Below are 18,853 nucleotides of genomic sequence, written 5' to 3'. Positions count from 1 at the left end.
ATTTTTTTTCTCCAATGAATTATTGACCTATTTAAGGCTCCAATTACTTCAAATATTTCACTTTATAATGTTTTATGTGGAAAATATTATGTGCATATATTGTGTGGTTGCCATATAAAAACAGTGTTTTCTTTGACAAAAGAGCATAACATTAACCAAATAATAGTTCAAACGTAAAATCCACAGATATATCTGATGTTGAAAGTAAAACAAATAATAATAAACATTTATCACTTTATGAGTGGGGGACCTTTTGGATCCCAAAGATATTTAGTGGGATTTTATTTTATTTTTCACTGTGATTACTCAGAAATTATGATACATTTAAATCAACGGTGTCCTGCATTATTGATCTTTTTAGGGCTCCAATTACTTCAGATCAAACATTGCTTTCTGAATGTTTTGGGCAATGGGGGAAATACTGCATATTTCAGTTTTACTATAAAAAACAAAGTTGTCTTTGACTGAAAAGGCATAAATCCATTTTTTTTTTACTTTACATCAACCTGAAGTTGATATAGAGATTTACTGTAAGTGTTACATAAAAAATGAAAAAAATAATTTGACTTATTTTTAACATGTTAATGACGGAGACAATCTATGGTCACTGGGAGTCCTAAAGGTAAAAAAAAAAATAAAAATCCATATATTTTGTTATGGTTTGAAAATTAAAAATATCAAAACGGCCACCTCATGCTTAAATTTTACCATGTGTGGCCCTCAGTGGAAAAAGTTTGGACACCCTTGACTTACGCGCATGAAGTCAACTTGTAAAAGGCTTTTGGACATCATTTCACCTCGTTGACCTAAATGCTGGTGCTGGAAACCAAATGAAAGAATCATACAGGCAGCTACAGTGGGGTAAAAAAGTATTTAGTCAGCCACCTATTGTGCAAATTCTCCCACTTAAAATGATGACGGAGGTCTGTAATTTTCATCATAGGTACACTTCAACTGTGAGAGACAGAATGTGAAAAGAAATTCACATTGTAGGAATTTTAAAGAATTTATTTGTAAATTATGGTGGAAAATAAGTATTTGGTCAACCATTCAAAGCTCTCACTGATGGAAGGAGGTTTTGGCTCAAAATCTCACGATACATGGCCCCATTCATTCTTTCCTTAACACGGCTCAATTGTCCTGTCCCCTTAGCAGAAAAACAGCCCCAAAGCATGATGTTTCCATGCCCATGCTTCACAGTAGGTGTGGTGTTCTTGGGATGCAACTCAGTATTCTTCTTCCTCCAAACACGACGAGTTAATACCAAAAACTTCTATTTTGGTTTCATCTGACCACATGACATTCTCCCAATCCTCTGCTGTATCATCCATGTATCCATTTTGGTATAAACTCAACTCGTCGTGTTTGGAGGAAGAAGAATACTGAGTTGCATCCCAAGAACACCATACCTACTGTGAAGCATGGGCATGGAAACATCATGCTTTGGGGCTGTTTTTCTGCTAAGGGGACAGGACGATTGATCCGTGTTAAGGAAAGAATGAATGGGGCCATGTATCATGAGATTTTGAGCCAAAACCTCCTTCCATCAGTCAGAGCTTTGAATGGTTGACCAAATACTTATTTTCCACCATAATTTACAAATAAATTCTTTAAAATTCCTACAATGTGAATTTTTTTTCACTTTCTGTCTCTCACAGTTGAAGTGTACCTATGATGAAAATTACAGACCTCTGTCATCAATTTAAGTGGGAGAACTTGCACAATCGGTGGCTGACTAAATACTTTTTTGCCCCACTGTATGTGGAAGCAGGGGCGTGGTTTGTGGAAGTCCTGTGTGTTACTGTTGCAATGTTGCATGCTAAAAATAAACGGAAGTTGTCAAAGTCCTGTGGGTATTGATGGACGGCAAAGTTCGAGACGTTCCACGGTGTTTACTTCAGTGGTTACTTACAAAATCTTGTAAAAGTTTGCGCTGTTTTGCTTCAACAGATGCGGACAACAGATGGCGGTGACTCTCCCTGTGGAAATCAGGGCTTACTTTTCCCTATTCGACATAACATACTGTTGGCGTTGACGCACTTTTTGTGTCTTTTTTTACGCATTGAAATCAGAACAGACGCGCAATTAACCGAAGTCGGCGGGACGCGGATTTTATTTTTGTTTTTCTTCGCGACCCTGCGTTCTCCACGTTTTTATTGGTCTTCAAAGTAATGAACTTTCTGGTACAATTTCTTAAATTTTGATTATAAATGACAAATAATGTCAGTCAAAAGAAAGACTTCATGGTAAACACTAAGGTGAGTGAAAAGTCAACATTTTTACTTCATCCTGTGCCATGTCTCCAGTAAATGACTTGTTTTAGTCTTTATGAGTCCATGGAAACTTCACTTTTACCTCCCGCTGGATCGACATCGTTCGAGGACGGAGACAGGCGAGCTGTTAGCTTCAAGCTCCCCATCACCCGACCAAACTCCTCCACCCCAAAAAACATACTTTGCAGGTCAACAAAGTTTTGAAGTGTTAATGTGCGAGGAGTGTCCTGAAGGAGTCTCTTGGAGAAGTGGCTGACAATTTAGCAAGTGTCGCTCGCATCGCGGACTGTGACGTCATCACCGTCATGGTTTATTGAAGCAGAGATGCTGACTGTGCGTTATGATAACCACTCTGCTTTTTATCCATAGAATTATCAGATTTCATTTTTTATTACCTATAGCAGGGGTGTCAAAAGCGTGGCCCGCAGCCAATATTTTAAAGGCCCACGGCACATTCCAAAAATACTATTAAAATAAACAAAAAACTTAACAAAAGTGGAATAAAAAACTTACAGGTAAAATGTAATTTCCAAAAAGTTGGGATTTTGATTAATCAAAACAAAGCTTTTTTTTTTTCCTTCTTTAAAACATAACATTGAATCCAAGTCAATGTTTTTATTAATTATTGACCTATCCAAGGCTCCGACTACTTCACATCAAATATTCCACTTTGAGAAATATTTATTGTGGAAGATTTTTGCATATTTTGTGTGTTTGTCATAAAAAAAACATAGTTTTCTTTGACAAAAAGGGCAGAAAACAAAAAAACATTTTTTTTTTTTTTCTCAAGAGTTAGATTTGAGAGATAGATTTGAAGTTTTCCCACTTATTGATGCCACCAGATCGCCGCTTTTAACAGTGAGTAATATATGGATGTGCCTATGCATTTTATTATTAAATATACCAAAAAATCAGTGTATTTCACTGTAAAATTCTGGTCACTGATTTTTCAAATGTAAAATTTAACATTTTTTTTTACATTTTATTACAGTAAATGGGTTGGGGGTACCCATTTTTTATTTACCATTTTAAAATGGTACCACAGTTATTTAATGATGAAATACTGGCAGTTTAGCTTACTGTAAAATTTAAGATAGTTTGTTCAACATATTACTGTAAATAGAAACAAAATACCACTGGTATTTTTTAATTCTGGCAACTGAGTTGCCAGTTTGTTACCGTAAAATAACTCTGGTACCATTTTTCCATTTACAGTAACAGCCATATATTTTACAGTTAATAAAGACAGTGTTTATTTGTAAAAACAGTGTTTTGTTTTGTTTTTCAATTTACAATTTTTAATTGAATATGCTGTAAAAAACAACATAATTTTAAGGTAATATCTAGTCCTTTTTACAGTGTACAATTTGATGGATAACTTACTTTGAAACAATAAGTCGAGAGATATTGAAGTATTTATTTTATTTTAACAAAAATGTGTGGAAACTATGGTAATATATAATTTGTTGCAATATTGCATAATATTAACATTTAAAAGGTAAGCAAGTTAATGCAGTGCATTTTCATTTTTGTCAAAATGGAAAGAACAAAAACATTTTGTACGAAAAGATAAGGTATGTTCTTAACAAGTGCATGTAAACTTTTGACCACAACTGTACGCATAAAAACTTGTTTTCATTAGTATTATTTTTTAAATGAATTAACGTTTATGACAACCTTCTTCCAAAACACAATATAGAATGTGAGATATAACAGGATAATGCATACAATGGGGCAAAGAAGTATTTAGTCAGCCACCGATTGTGCAAGTTCTCCCACTTAAAATAATGACAGAGGTCTGTAATTTTCATCATAGGTACACTTCAACTGTGAGAGACAGAATGTGAAAAAAAATCCAGGAATTCACATTGTAGGAATTTGAAAGAATTTATTTGTAAATTATGGTGGAAAATAAGTATTTGGCCAACCATTCAAAGCTCTCACTGATGGAAGGAGGTTTTGGCTCAAAGTCTCACGATACATGGCCCCATTCATTCTTTCCTTAACACGGATCAATTGTCCTGTCCCCTTAGCAGAAAAACAGCCCCAAAGCATGATGTTTCCACCCCCATGCTTCACAGTAGGTGTGGTGTTCTTGGGATGCAACTCAGTATTCTTCTTCCTCCAAACACGACGAGTTGAGTTTATACCAAAATGGATACATGGAGGATACAGCAGAGGATTGGGAGAATGTCATGTGTTCAGATGAAACCAAAATAGAACTTTTTGGTATGAACTCAACTAGTCGTGTTTGGGGCGGCATGGCGTAGTGGGTAGAGCGGCCGTGCCAGAAACCTGAGGGTTGTAGGTTCGCTTCCCACCGATTGACATCAAAGTCGCTGCCGTTGTGTCCTTGGGCAGGACACTTCACCCTTTGCCCCCGGTGCCGCTCACACTGGTGAATGAATGATGAATGAATGATTGGTGGTGGTCGGAGGGGCCGTAGGCGCAAACTAGCAGCCACGCTTCCGTCAGTCTACCCCAGGGCAGCTGTGGCTACAGATGTAGCTTACCACCACCAGGTGTGAGTGAATGATGTGTTCCCACTTCTCTGTGAGCGCTTTGAGTATATAACAATAGAAAAGCGCGATATAAATCTAATCCATTATTATTATTATTATAAGAAGAATACTGAGTTGCATCCCAAGAACACCATCCCTACTGTGAAGCATGGGGGTGGAAACATCATGCTTTGGGGCTGTTTTTCTGCTAAGGGGACAGGACGATTGATCCGTGTTAAGGAAAGAAGAAATGGGGCCATGTATCGTCAGACTTTGAGCCAAAACCTCCTTCCATCAGTGAGAGATTTGAATGGTTGACCAAATACTTATTTTCCACCATAATTTACAAATAAATTCTATTAAATTCTTACAATGTGAATTCTTGGATTTTTTTTTCACATTCTGTCTCTCACAGTTGAAGTGTACCTATGATGAAAATTACAGACCTCTGTCATCATTTTAAGTTGGAGAACTTGCACAATCGGTGGCTGACTAAATACTTTTTTGCCCCACTGTATATTTATCTTTGGTTTTCAAAACGGTTACAAAAAAGTGGGACCCCAAAAGTTTACTGTGGGCCCCCATTTTTATGACTTGATAACCCCGTTTTGAAAATTCCTAGCGCCAATGCTAACTTATCTTTTTTCTTCCCCACCCCCCACACAAGACGACGTCCCGTATTCTGTGGGCCCTCCTCCGCCAGTATCTAGGTTGTGGACTTCGGTGCTTACGCTTGCGCGGTTTGCTCCTCTCCGTCCGAGGAGGGACGTTCCTCTCCGAAGCCTGGCTCAAAGCTTTGTCCACCAGGTGCCCTCGTCTGGGCAGGCTCTACCTTCTGCACGCAGACCTGAGAAGCCTGCCCAGTTGCCAGCTACTGCCTCCGTCCCTAAAAGTGCTGGAGTTGCGAGGCTGCGAGCTGCCTCACGGATTCTTCAACCAGGACCTTCCCACGCCGTCCCCAGCCTACGCTGGAGCCACCTCCAGCGCCAAACAGAAGGATCGTCCCACTCCGTCAGGGATTTCTATCGAATCCTTAATCCTTAATAACGTCCCTTCCTTTAAAGACCATCACCTGCAGAGTCTGACGTCCTGGCAGAGGCTCAGCCGTCTGGAGTTGTGCGACACGTTTCGCGTGACCGCCAACGGGCTCAGGAGCTGCGCCGCCAAGGACGGGACCTGCGGCGTGGAAGGGCTATTCCGGCTGAAGTCCTTGGAAATAAGCATCACGATACGGCAGGGCTACCAGCTGCAAATGGCTTCCTTCGGGCTGGGGGCGGGATGGCTGGGACTGGAGGAGCTCAGCCTGGGCGGCAAGGAGGTGGCACACGGTTTGCTCTGCGTTAGCCGGCTGAAGGACCTGAAGCGCCTCTACCTGAAGGCCTGCACCATCAGAGAGATGCAGATCGTGCGGAGCTGCAGAATGCTGCGGGACCTGGCCGGGCTCCACAGACTGGAGTTTTTGGACGTGGTCTTCCAGCTGCGGCTGTGCCCCTCCGAGGGAGAGGGCGAGGAGGAGCAGGAGGGAGAGGGCACACCTGCCGGCGGAGACAATGTCAACAGCGAGAGCAAACCAGATGAACCGATCTCTAAACTGCATCGCACCTTGGCCGTCCTGCTGCCGTGCTGCACGCTCACTTACAGCAATTGCTCGGTTCGGTACAACGAACCCTAAGTGAATGCATCCTCCGTGACGCCACTACACCACCAGCCAACGCTTTTACACAAAGCAAATGTTCGATTTGATCTTCCAGAATCGACTACCTGGAAAACACAGGTACCACATTATTAGCAACATTTAGATAAGAAATGGGAACATTAGTTGACTTCACATACTTCCTACTGTCATGGACATGTTTGTTGAGCAATGCCTATTTTAACTCAGGTGTATTTTTTGGGCTGACTGAACAACTTGACATTTTTTTATATACGATAGTCTGTGACACTTTTAATGACAGGCATTTCTTTTTCAGCATTCATTGTAGACGTGCAAGTTATAAATACCGCAAGAAATGATGATTGTAAATATATTGTCCACAATAAATCCACTTTGAAAACATAAGAATTGTCATGTTTTTAACATTAATATGTAGAATATACAGTGGGGCAAAAAAGTATTTAGTCAGCCACCGATTTTGCAAGTTCTCCCACTTAAAATGATGACAGAGGTCTGTAATTTTCATCATAGGTACACTTCAACTGTGAGAGAGAGAATGTGAAAAAAAATTCACATTGTAGGAATTTTAAAGAATTTATTTGTAAATTATGGTGGAAAATAAGTATTTGGTCAACCATTCAAAGCTCTCACTGATGGAAGGAGGTTTTGGTTCAAAATCTCACGATACATGGCCCCATTCATTCTTTCCTTAACACGGATCAATCGTCCTGTCCCCTTAGCAGAAAACAGCCCCAAAGCATGATGTTTCCACCCCCAGGTGTGGTGTTCTTGGGATGCAACTCAGTATTCTTCTTCCTCCAAACACGACGAGTTGAGTTTACACCAAAAAGTTATATTTTGGTTTCATCTGACCACATGACATTCTCACAATCCTCTGCTGTATCATCCATGTATCAATTTTGGTATAAACTCAACTCGTGTTTGGAGGAAGAAGAATACTGAGTTGCATCCCAAGAACACCATACCTACTGTGAAGCATGGGCATGGAAACATCATGCTTTGGGGCTGTTTTTCTGCTAAGGGGACAGGACGATTGATCCGTGTTAAGGAAAGAATGAATAGGGCCATGTATCGTGAGATTTTGAGCCAAAACCTCCTTCCATCAGTGAGAGCTTTGAATGGTTGACCAAATACTTATATTCCATAATTTACAGATACATTATTTTAAATTCCTACAATCTGAATCCCTGGATTTTTTTTTCACATTCTGTCTCTCACAGTTGAATTGTACCCATGATGAAAATTACAGACCCCTGTCATCATTTTAAGTGGGAGAACTTGCTGACTAAATACTTTTTTGCCCCACTGTAAAAGGGTTATTTCTGGTGTTGTTTCATGTGTTGCATTTTTTGGTATTTTGTCAACGCAATCCGAAACAGAAATACTTTATTAATCCCCGAGGGAAAAATTAAGAAATGATTATTACCAGATGAGGCAATTCCTGAAGGAATTTCGTGAGAATGCTCCAATGTTGAAGTTTAACTAAAATCCTGGATTTTTTTTTAGAATTGTTTGAGTCAAGCAGTCTTTCTCAATTTCTTCTAGAATTGTTGAAGTAGAGCACACAATTCCCAAACAAGCTGAATATTCTGACGTTGGAACAGTTTGAATCAGATGAAAATTGTGGAGCTTTGAAGAATGTCCCATTGATTTCAATAGAAATTTCCCCAAAATTTGGGAATTTCGGGAAAGGCAGGAATTTTTGTGAAACCGGTAAAAAAAAAACTTGAATGGTCTGAATGAGTTGAAATGTTTGGTGTTGGAGTTTTTCAAATCGGTCGAGAAATGTTGAAGTAGTAACATGTTGGATTGAGAATTTCTATTACGGAATTTCTGGAAGACTTTTGGGAAAACCGGGAATTTCTCCAGTCCAAAAACAACTTTGTTTTTTGTCCTAATTAAAAGGACTGTTTTGACGGTGAAGCAGTTGAAGTGGGTTGAAAAATGTGAGAGGAATAGTCACCAGAAAAAAGGATGGAAAAGGGGCTTTGGAAAACCATGAATTAGTAATAGTAGTTTTGAATTTGGTTAAAATGTGCGACTTGTCCAGGGTGCACCCCGCCTTCCGCCAAAATGCAGCTGAGATAGGCTCCAGCGACCCCTTCTATTTTTTCCAGCTCATTCTTTGTTTATATACTTTGTTTGTTTTCTGTTTTTGTTGCTTTATACTTTTTTTTTAACCTGTAAAGCACTTTGGTTCAATTTAAAAGTTGTTGTAAACGGGCTATATAAATAGAATTGACTTGACATGACTTCCGCCTGAATGCAGCTGAGATAGGCTCCAGCAACCCACCGCGACCCCAAAAGAGACAAGCAGTAGAAAAATGGATGGATGGATGTAGGTTGAAAAATGTGGAAATGGTGAAATTTTGAAAACAAATGCCAATACATTTTGAATGGGGAAAAAATGTCCCAGAGAACCTGGATTTTTGGAAAATCTGGTAAGTTTTTGAATTTTTCAAGGGTAAGCTTGCAATTCCCGAATATGCTGAATAGTTTGAAGTTGGAACGGTTTGAATCAGGTGAAAATTCCCTGTCATCATTTTCAAAATGAAGGAGGCTGATTTCAATACCGGTAATTTGAAATCGCATAAAGGGAAGAAGATTAGGAGCTATTCAGTGGGATTTAAGGTCCAAGCTTACATCACACTCAAATTTTTAATGCATGCCTTTGGTAAGTGCCGGAGTGAGAAGAGGTTTTAAAATAATTAGCGCATGCTTACTTATACCCCATGCCTTTGGTAAGCGCAGGAGTGAGAAGAGGTTTTAAATTAGTGAGCGCCCCGGTGGCAATTCAAGGAAATTATATATATATATATATATATATATCCATCCATCCATTTTCTACCGCTTATTCCCTTTTATGGGGTCGCGGGGGGCGCTGGCGCCTATCTCAGCTACAATCGGGCGGAAGGCAGGGTACACCCTGGACAAGTCGCCACCTCATCGCAGGGCCAACACAGATAGACAGACAACATTCACACTCACATTCACACACTAGGGCCAATTTAGTGTTGCCAATCAACCTATCCCCAGGTGCATGTCTTTGGAAGTGGGAGGAAGCCGGAGTACCCGGAGGGAACCCACGCATTCACGGGGAGAACATGCAAACTCCACACAGAAAGATCCCGAGCCTGGATTTGAACCCAGGACTGCAGGACCTTCGTATTGTGAGGCAGACGCACTAACCCCTCGTCCACCGTGAAGCCATATATATATATATATATATATATATATATATATATATATATATATATATATATATATATATATATATATATATATATATATATATATATATATATATATATATATATGAAGCCATATATATATATGGCTTCATATATGGCTTCATATATATATATATATATATATATGTATATATATACTGTATATATATATGTATATATATATATATGGCTTCATATATGGCTTCATATATATATATATATATATATATATATATATATATATATATATATGTATATATATATGTATATGTGTGTATTGTCTACTTTGCGTAAATGTGCTTAATTTCCCCCAGGGATCAATAAAGTACTTTCTATTTTCTATTCTAGGACGATAGTAGCACAATAATAAAGGGATAAAATACTTTAGTTTTGGACCTACAAAATTAAAGTTAGCGCTATTATATATACACATTCTCTGCAATCTTACATTTATTTGACAGTCGATGGATTTTCAAAGTAAAATAGGTTTACGGTACACACAATAAGGAAGAGGCGGGTCAAAAATTGGTTTCAGCCAATCAGACAAATCCTTTCTTCGGACTCTTGGCCAATGGGAGCTCTTGCTGTGAGACGTGCTGGCCAATCAGCTTCGTTTGCTGACATTTTCGAAAACGTTGGCAGCCGTGTCTGTTCGAAGCAGAACGGATAAGTGTCGGCCACGCTTTTAAAGTCAACATCGGCTCATTTTCCACGAAGATGCAGGTAAGTTTTGTTTTCTGTACCATGTTATTCTGAGATAGTCGCAAGTGAGACTCCGTGGGTGTTCCTAATCGCCTTTATTTGCCTGTTTTTGGGTAGCTTTAAGCGAGCTAGCATATATTTTAAATAAAGTTCCCATATTAACGCTTTCTGTTTGGTTGTATTATGTCAAAACAATGCGTCAAGTATATATCTTATAATAGTACATCTCAGGTGACATAATGATTATTATTTCTAACATTAAAACACGCCTAGCTACTTTTTATATCGTTTGCGGCCTCGTCGTTATTTACTATTGTTCTCAACCGGAAGTGTTTTCTATAGATTAGCTTGCATATTCGATGAAAAAGTCAATCAATCAATCAATGTTTATTTATACAGACCTAAATCACAAGTGTCTCAAAGGGCTGCACGAACCACAATGACAGCCTCGGTAGGGCCTACATAAGGGCAAGGAAAAACTCATCCCAGTGGGACGTCGGTGACAGTGACTATGGGAAACCTTGGAGAGGACTGCATATGTGGGAACCGCCCCACCGCCCAGGGCAGTGTTTTTCAACCACTGTGCCACGGTGTGCCGTGGGAGACTATATCATTTCACCTATTTGGTTCAAAAATATTTTTTGAAAGTCAGTAATTGCAGACTGCAAATATTGTGCCGTTGTTGAGTGTCTGTGCTGTCTAGACCAGTGGTTCTTAACCTTGTTTGAGGTAAGGAACCCTGCCAGTTTCATATGCACATTCACTGAACCTTTCTTTAGTAAAAAATAAAATTTTGTTTTTAAATTCAAGACAATGAACCACAACAAATTACACACCTGCAAATCAGATGGAAAATTAGAAGGAACATTGTTTGGGAGTATCCATAATACGCCGATAGGGAGAAGTTTTTATTTACACGACGAGTTGGGTGTGTTTTGACCTCCACCGAACCCCTGAGGCCGACTCACCGAACCCCTAGGGTTCGATCGAACCCAGGTTAAGAACCACTGGTCTAGACCTCGGCAGAGTAACCGGTAATACTCTTCCATATCAGTAGGTGGCAGCAGGTAGCTAATACATAGGTTTCCGCTAGCGGCGATTACCCATAATCCTTCGTGGCAGCCGCCATCTTGTGGGTCAAAACTTTGTTTACTCGTCTGCGGCATTCTTCTAAATATTTTTTCATACATTAGCAGCAACAATGACGTCCACTTCGGGAAATTTGAAAGAAGTCGTAAAAGTTCCCTACAGACAGACGCTAGATGGGGTTTGCAAAGCCAGGTATTTACAGAAATTGAAGGATATTGGTGACAAAGATCCGTATGAGATGGGAAAGCACGAATGGACTACGGACTTGAAATGTTATCCTGATATAACTTACCCCGACATCGTCAACTATTCGGTGAACAATGTTAGTGCCTACACTCTGGATGAGCTCAAGGGCTACAAGTCGCTGGAATTGTACAATTACTTTGTGTGTGGATGGGTACAGGAAATTAAACTGGCTACAATGGAAGATAAATGTGTGCTCATCGCTCGTGTTCGTCACTCTCAGAGATCAACTGATCCATGTTTGGTGCCATGGGTCATATCAGAGAAGACGGGTCGTGTTTTATCAGGACACTGTACGTTAGAGATGCGCGGTTTGGGGTCTAATCCGCAAAGTGAGCCGGTTTATCTATTTATCTATCGGTTTACTATTTTCTACACCCTGCTAGCAGCAAACCCCGCCACCACCCACCCTCCTGTTTGTCGGTAAGGTGAGCGGGGTTGGGGGCGCGGAGGTGTAAAATATATTCAGCGGTATCACGGATGCAAAGGATTCTGGGTATTTGTTGTGTTGCGTTTATGTTGTTACTTCACAGCGTGGCACATATTAGTAGGTGTTAAAAAATTGTTTATATCACAACCATTATTGTACTCTGTGTCACCCAGTATGCCTTGCAGTCGTGTGCGTGTGACCGTGGAATCCACACACAACATGTTGCTTAACTGACAATCAGCACATACATGCTGTAAAAGGCGACAAAGCCAATGGCTTCGTAGCACACCCTGATACTTATTGACTGGGTGACTGCCGGCAGTCATTCTAGAAAATGTTAGCGTCTCCTATTGTCTAATTTGCTTTGTGACACGGGTTTGAATAGCTCTTTGAGTGGTAAAGGTGGCCGACCTCTGATTTATTTCAACGGGCGGGCGGTTGCGGTTCTGATAAAATGTTGGTTCGGGTTGACGGCGGGTGGATGACTACTTTGGTGATGCGGTTGCGGATGATATAATTGCCTATCCGCGCATCTCTACTGTACGTGTATGGCAGGCATTGGCGAAATATGTTCACATGTTTCTGCATTGTTGTTTGCCATTGAAGCGAGCGTCAAGATGCGGGACAACACGACAGTCTCATAGGAAAAATCTTACTGGCTACTTCCATCTGCAGTCAAGAAAGTTGGGTACAAGACCATACAGGACATTAACTTCACATCCGCTAAGACAATGAAGAGAAAGCTAGACAAGGCAATCATATCTGGAGATACACCGGCACCATTAAAAGAGAGGAAACTACCGGAGGTACAGAAGGGGACAGAAGATGAACTGTCAGACTTGTACAGAGAATTAAAATCCAAACGAAAAATTAAGCCTGTCTTACTTTCTCTGATTCCAGGATATGCTAAAGACTATCGTCCAGAAGCACTTGATAAGAAGTACCCAAAAGTATTTTCTGAATTATATGGTTCTAACTATGCAACTGCTGGCAGGGAAACTGTACTGACCAGGAGTAATGAAGTGTTTGAAACCTTAACAGTGACAGAACAAGAAGCAAACAATGGAGGCGTCCTTGGTTTGGTTACGAGTGTTTGTTTTGACGCACAAGATGGCGGACAAGGGAATTGTGGGACGGTTGTGACGTCATCGGAAACCCATCTATTGCTTTGTAGTTGTCGGGAACAGCGGGAGGCAGTGTGCAGGTTAAAAGGTGTCTAATGCTTAAACCAAAAATGAACAAAAGGTGAGTGCCCTTAGGAAAAAGCATTGAAGCTTAAGGAAGGATATGCAGAACAAAACTAAAAATGAACTGGCTACAAAGTAAACAAAAACAGACTTCTGGACGACAGCAAAGACTTACTGTGGAGCAAAGACGGCGTCCACAATGTACATCCGAACATGACATGGCAATCCACAATGTCCCCAGAAAGAAGTTTAAAAACTGAAATATTGTTGATTGCTAAAACAAAGTAAATGCGGGAAATATCGCTCAAAGGACGACATGAAACTGCTACAGGAAAATACCAAAAAAGAGAGAAAAAGCCACCAAAATAGGAGCGCAAGACAAGAACTAAAACACTACACACAGGAAAACAGCAAAAAACTCCAAATAAGTCACGGCGGGATGTGACAGGTCGTGACAGTACACCTACTTTGAGACAAGAGCTATAATAATGCATGCTTGGTTATGGTTTGAAGTCATATCGAACAATAGTGTCGACTTTTTATTGTTAACTGAGTTTCATTTTTTAAATGACTTCTGCTGGTGGTGTGCCTCCGGATTGTTTTCAACGCAAAAAATATGTATTGGCTCAAAAAAGGTTGAAAAACACTGCCCTAGGGGGCTGAATGCAATGGATGTCGAGCGGATCTAACATGATATTGTGAAAGTCCAATCCATAGTGGATCTAACATAACCGTGAGAGTCCAATCCAAAGTGGATCCAATATAGTAGCGAGAGTCCCGTCCAAAGTGGAGGCGAATCAGCAGCGCAGAGATGTCCCCAACCGATACGCAGGCGAGTGGTCCATCCTGGGTCCCGACTCTGGACAGCCAGTACTTCATCCATGGCCACCGGACCAGACCCCCTCCACAAAGGAGAGGGGGCATCCTGGGTCCCGACTCTGGACAGCCAGTACTTCATCCATGGCCACCGGACCGGACCCCCTCCACAAAGGAGAGGGGGACATAGGAGAAAAAGAAAAGAAACGGCAGATCAACTAAAAAGGGGGTCTATTTAAAGGCTAGAGTATACAAATGAGTTTTAAGATGAGACTTAAATGCTTCTACTGAGGTAGCATCTCGAAAAAGTGCAGTGCATCGATTAATATTTCATAGTAAATTCATTATTGGACAGCTTATCCTATATAGCAGTGCAGTGTTTCCCACAGGTCAGGCATCTATTTGCGGTGGTGTGGTCGGGCGGGGTGTGGGGGTGGCAGCGGCGGCTGACCAAGAAGAACGCGGAGTTGGAATATAATTACAACACTTTATGTACATATTTATATTCATACTTACATAATTATATATTTAACTACAAGCTCCATTCACAGAGAGTCCCATTGCTTTTATGAGTAGTGGAGCGAGTCAAAAGCCTAAAAAAATATATATTTTTATTTATTTATTTGTGGCGGCCGTAATTCTTTCGTGGCGGGCCGCCACAAATAAATGAATGTGTGGGAAACCCTGGCAGTGGTTCACAGACTTTCTCCACCACGGTGGCCAACATTACCATGAATTGATTAACGTGGACCCCGACTTAAACAAGTTGAAAAACTTATTCGAGTGTTACCATTAAGTGGTCAATTGTACGGAATATGTACTGCACTGTGCAATCTACTAATAAAAGTTTCAATCAATCAATGGGTTATCCAGGTTAAATCCCACCTAACTTTATCCTTGTCCACACACACACGATGGTCGTTTAAGACCCCCTCGCCCCCTCCGTCAGCCGGCGCAACGCGACCTAATACGCATGTGCGGAAAATGTGCACATCATAATAACCTCCAGTGTTGCTTTGTGTGCAAGTTTTTAAATTGAACTTATCTGATCAATATCCAGTATTGTGGTATTCCATCCATCCATTTCCTACCGCTTATTCCCTTTTGGGGTCGCGGGGGGCGCTGGCGCCTATCTCAGCTACAATTGGGCACAATGAACTGGAATCCAGTGTGCTGTGGGCCCCTATTGTAGTGAATCACACCTGAGACTTCATAAATTAATAAAATCTTTATTAGACATGTAAACAATTTGATATAAAACATCAATCAAATTAGGGATCTAGATTTCCGGTCAGGAAACTCCTCACTCTTTTACCTTCACCTTCATTGTCCATTCCTTTTTGGTGACTTTATATACTCTGGACCTAGACGTTGAGTCCGTGACATACATGGTGGACAATAACTGATACAGTCTGTTTTGCCAGTCCTAAAGCATTCGCTGTTTTCCGTAGTGAGTCCTCCCTCGACGACCAGGAGCACACGCTCCATTTTTTTTATCACATCCACGGTAGCCCGCATTCTCGTTGTGTCTCCTTTGACAAATGGACAAAGTTTTTCAGTACCGGTAAGTAAAATCACAGCTGACCTGGACTTTCGAAAGTTGTCTTGCCGTCTGAGAAGTGTTGTATCCCAAATAGCTGCAATCGCTTGCTCTTAAGGTATTCATGTGTGATTTCCACAAGCGTCTGTACATGTAAAGGAATGAAAAACACGGGCTTGTCTGGATATTTCCAGTGGTTAGCTCAGAATTGCAAAACCGCTTTATTATGAAGTTGGCTGTGGAGCGTTCCTTCTGGCATCACTTCCACTCCGAACTCAGTTTGTAAACATTTAATGAGTCATTTTAAAGCTAAGAGCCAGAGATTCAAGAAATACACGGCGCACTTACCCGTGTAAAAAATTGTCAGAGGAGGGTGACCTTAAACGATGGTTTAGTGTGGCTGAAACTGGGCCTGGGCTAAGTAATTATTCGTTTAAGGGGTTATCCAGCTTAGTGTAGACATAGCCTAAGTCGGGGGTCAGCAACCCGCTGCTCTCGAGCCACATGCGGTTCTTTAGTGCCACCCTAGTGGCTCCCTGGAGTATTTTTTTTTAATAAAAGGATTGAAAATGGTAAAAGATGGGGGGTGGGGGGAATCAAGATTTTGTTTGAGGACAAACATCACACACACCTTCAAACTGTTAGAAAGCCCACTGTTTAATATGTTTGTGTGTATACTTCACTGATGAGAGTATTTGGTGAACATCGCTTTGTCCTACTAATTTCTGCGGTTCTTAAACTCACCATTGTGTGGTCCGTAGGGTTGGGTATCGTTTGAATTCGAACGATTCCGATTCTTTGTTTCGATTCCGATTCCTGACGATTCTCGTTTCCAATTCTTCTTGTACCATGCCGGGATCAATGTGTTTGACAGGTAGTCCCTGGAATGTGGTATGTATTTTGGGTTGAGCGTTTTCACCATATCCCTGCAAACATAAACAAACATGTAATGTTGCTGTTACTGTTTAGCCCATAATCAATTAGCTTAGCTCTAACGTTATTGCTCATGTAACCTAAATGTTGGAGATTCCACCTCCTGAAAAGGGATGCAGTCTTTTATGTGTGCAGTGACCTCTCTGTGGCACTCTTCCGTCTGTGGCACCGACATCTTCCCCATTGCCGCTACAATGAACGGAGTACGCTGAGCACATCGCGGAGCCTGGCTAGCAGGTTGTAAATTGTCTATGAAAAAATACGCGTGCTAATTTGTTAGCTGCCTCAACGTTGGCGCAAAAAACATTATTTATTGCATATATATTGTTTTACTTATCGGATTCGGACTGCAGTGCAGTCACCGAGGTGCCAGGCCTGGCGTCGGAGCCAGAGCTAGAGGAAGAGGCAGAGGAGGACGGTCGGCGCAGTGTGTCGAAGACGGGACACTCATTTATTTGTACTCCATGAACTCAGAGGTGCTTCATCATGTTCGACGTCCACCCTCCTAAGCGCGAAACAGTCCTATCGCACGTGTTACATTTCGCCGATATTTAATTTTTTTTTTTAGTAAAATAAAGCCCAATTTCGACCACCGATGGATGGCCGCTATCCATGCTTGACTGACTCGCTCAGCTATGCTAACACTTCCGGCAGTGGGCGCTTCTTCGTTGGTGTTCAGCGGCTTTTTCTTCCGGTCGGCAGACTTATTTTTTTTTCCAGTCAGCGGACTGGGTATCGAAACTAGGAATCGAAATTTAAACTTTTGAATCGGAAACTTAGTCCCGGTTCCGATCGATACGCGATACCCAACCCTAGTGGTCTGTAAATTCTTCCACTACTTTTTTATCTCATCTCCCGTCCAAAGGCAAAACCTAGTAACTCACTTCTAGCTGATTTTGAGAAAACAAATGAAAACCAATCTTGATGCTGTCTTACCAAGATCTACAAAGTCATCAAACGTATAGATGTTTTCTTGAGCTTTCATTTTCTTGCCGATTGAGCAATGGATTGAATCTGCTCTCATGAACGTGTGCCCTTTCTCCAGATATTTTATCACAATCTAGGGTGAGCCCCATTCTGCGTTTGCACATTGGGCAAGAGCCGTGTACAGCGTCCAGTTTTTATTTTGACCTCCAGTTATCTGCCCAAAAGAGTATGCAAGGGGAAGAATCAAGAACAATACATTTAATGAAGGTGCTTGCAACGTCCTGGGCCAATCTTCCAAATATCCCCTCGTGCCATAATATCACATAATCAGGTTGACCGTCGGCCGCCATTCGTGTAAATGTCTCATTAAAGACAATAAGGCGGCTGACAAAGAAGCTCCAGATGGTCACTTGAGATACTAAGTTTTTCTGTTGTATCCACGGGGTTATGTGGTAGTTGCTAGGTCCTGCCATGCGCGTAACAGCTTACTTACGGAACAAATTACAGTATCGCATACACTAATGTAAAGCATATCACCGAGGAACTCCAAAATTTTCAGCTCAGTTTTGACCAAAATTGAGTTACTGGGTTTTGCCTTTGGACGGGAGTCATTTTGTCCACCAAAAATTTCATGCTGTGTGTGTATGCACAAGCTAAACAATGCTAACATGTTATTTAGGCTAGCTGTATATACATATTGCATCATTATGCCCCATTTGTCGGTACATTGTAACTCATTTAATATCCTTTTTCTTTATTACTGCACCTGAACTTGAAGACGAACGTACTTTTATCTGTATGTACTATTTGCTGCATTTCAGATATTTGTTTGTGTGCCATGTTGTTCCAAACCCCAGCAAACATTACCTAGCTTGCCAAAGATTGTAATAAATCTACTGAAAGTAGACGGCCTTAACTTGGACACACACATCTATACCTTAGGCCATTAAAAGCCACTAATTTCCAGGATTTATCTCACCTTCTGAGTAGCCTCTGATTTACTAATGATTCCTAATGTTGTAAAAATGTGTAGAATAAATATTAAATTTCAACATTTCTGTCAACGAAGATTTGCTTCAGCCTGCGACTCATAGTCATTTTGATAGTAGGCTATTATAGCCATTATAAACACTTATGTCATGTGTTTCCTTCATTATACCACTTATATGCGGCTCCAGACAGATTTTTAATTTTTTTATTTTTGGTCCAATATGGCTCTTTCAAAATTTTGGGTTGCCGACGCTTGGCCTAAGTATTCATTAAGACGTGACGGATGTTTTATTCAACACGTTTTATTTGTATTTTTT

At 40.8% G+C, this 18,853-nt stretch overlaps 1 protein-coding gene across 3 annotated transcripts in view; it reads left to right on the top strand.

The window, feature by feature from the left end:
- aurkb (aurora kinase B) overlaps positions 1–18,853 on the top strand; it is a 39,166-nt gene that overhangs the window by 8,700 nt on the left and 11,613 nt on the right. Inside the window, exon 3 of one of the 3 annotated variants that reach the window (XM_061891871.1) lies at positions 5,442–6,844. The exons of 1 other annotated variant lie outside the window; for it this stretch is intronic. In XM_061891871.1, coding sequence (XP_061747855.1) covers positions 5,442–6,446 — 1,005 coding nt within the window. In that variant the 3' untranslated portion in view covers positions 6,447–6,844. Of the gene's footprint in view, positions 1–5,441; positions 6,845–10,269; positions 10,403–18,853 lie in introns of those variants that run through there. One more of the 3 variants, XM_061891873.1, reaches the window with a different exon arrangement.

This window comes from Nerophis ophidion, linkage group LG29 (assembly GCF_033978795.1).
Source record: "Nerophis ophidion isolate RoL-2023_Sa linkage group LG29, RoL_Noph_v1.0, whole genome shotgun sequence".
Classification (NCBI taxonomy): domain Eukaryota; kingdom Metazoa; phylum Chordata; class Actinopteri; order Syngnathiformes; family Syngnathidae; genus Nerophis; species Nerophis ophidion.
This window is presented reverse-complemented; position numbering and strand designations above follow the sequence as displayed.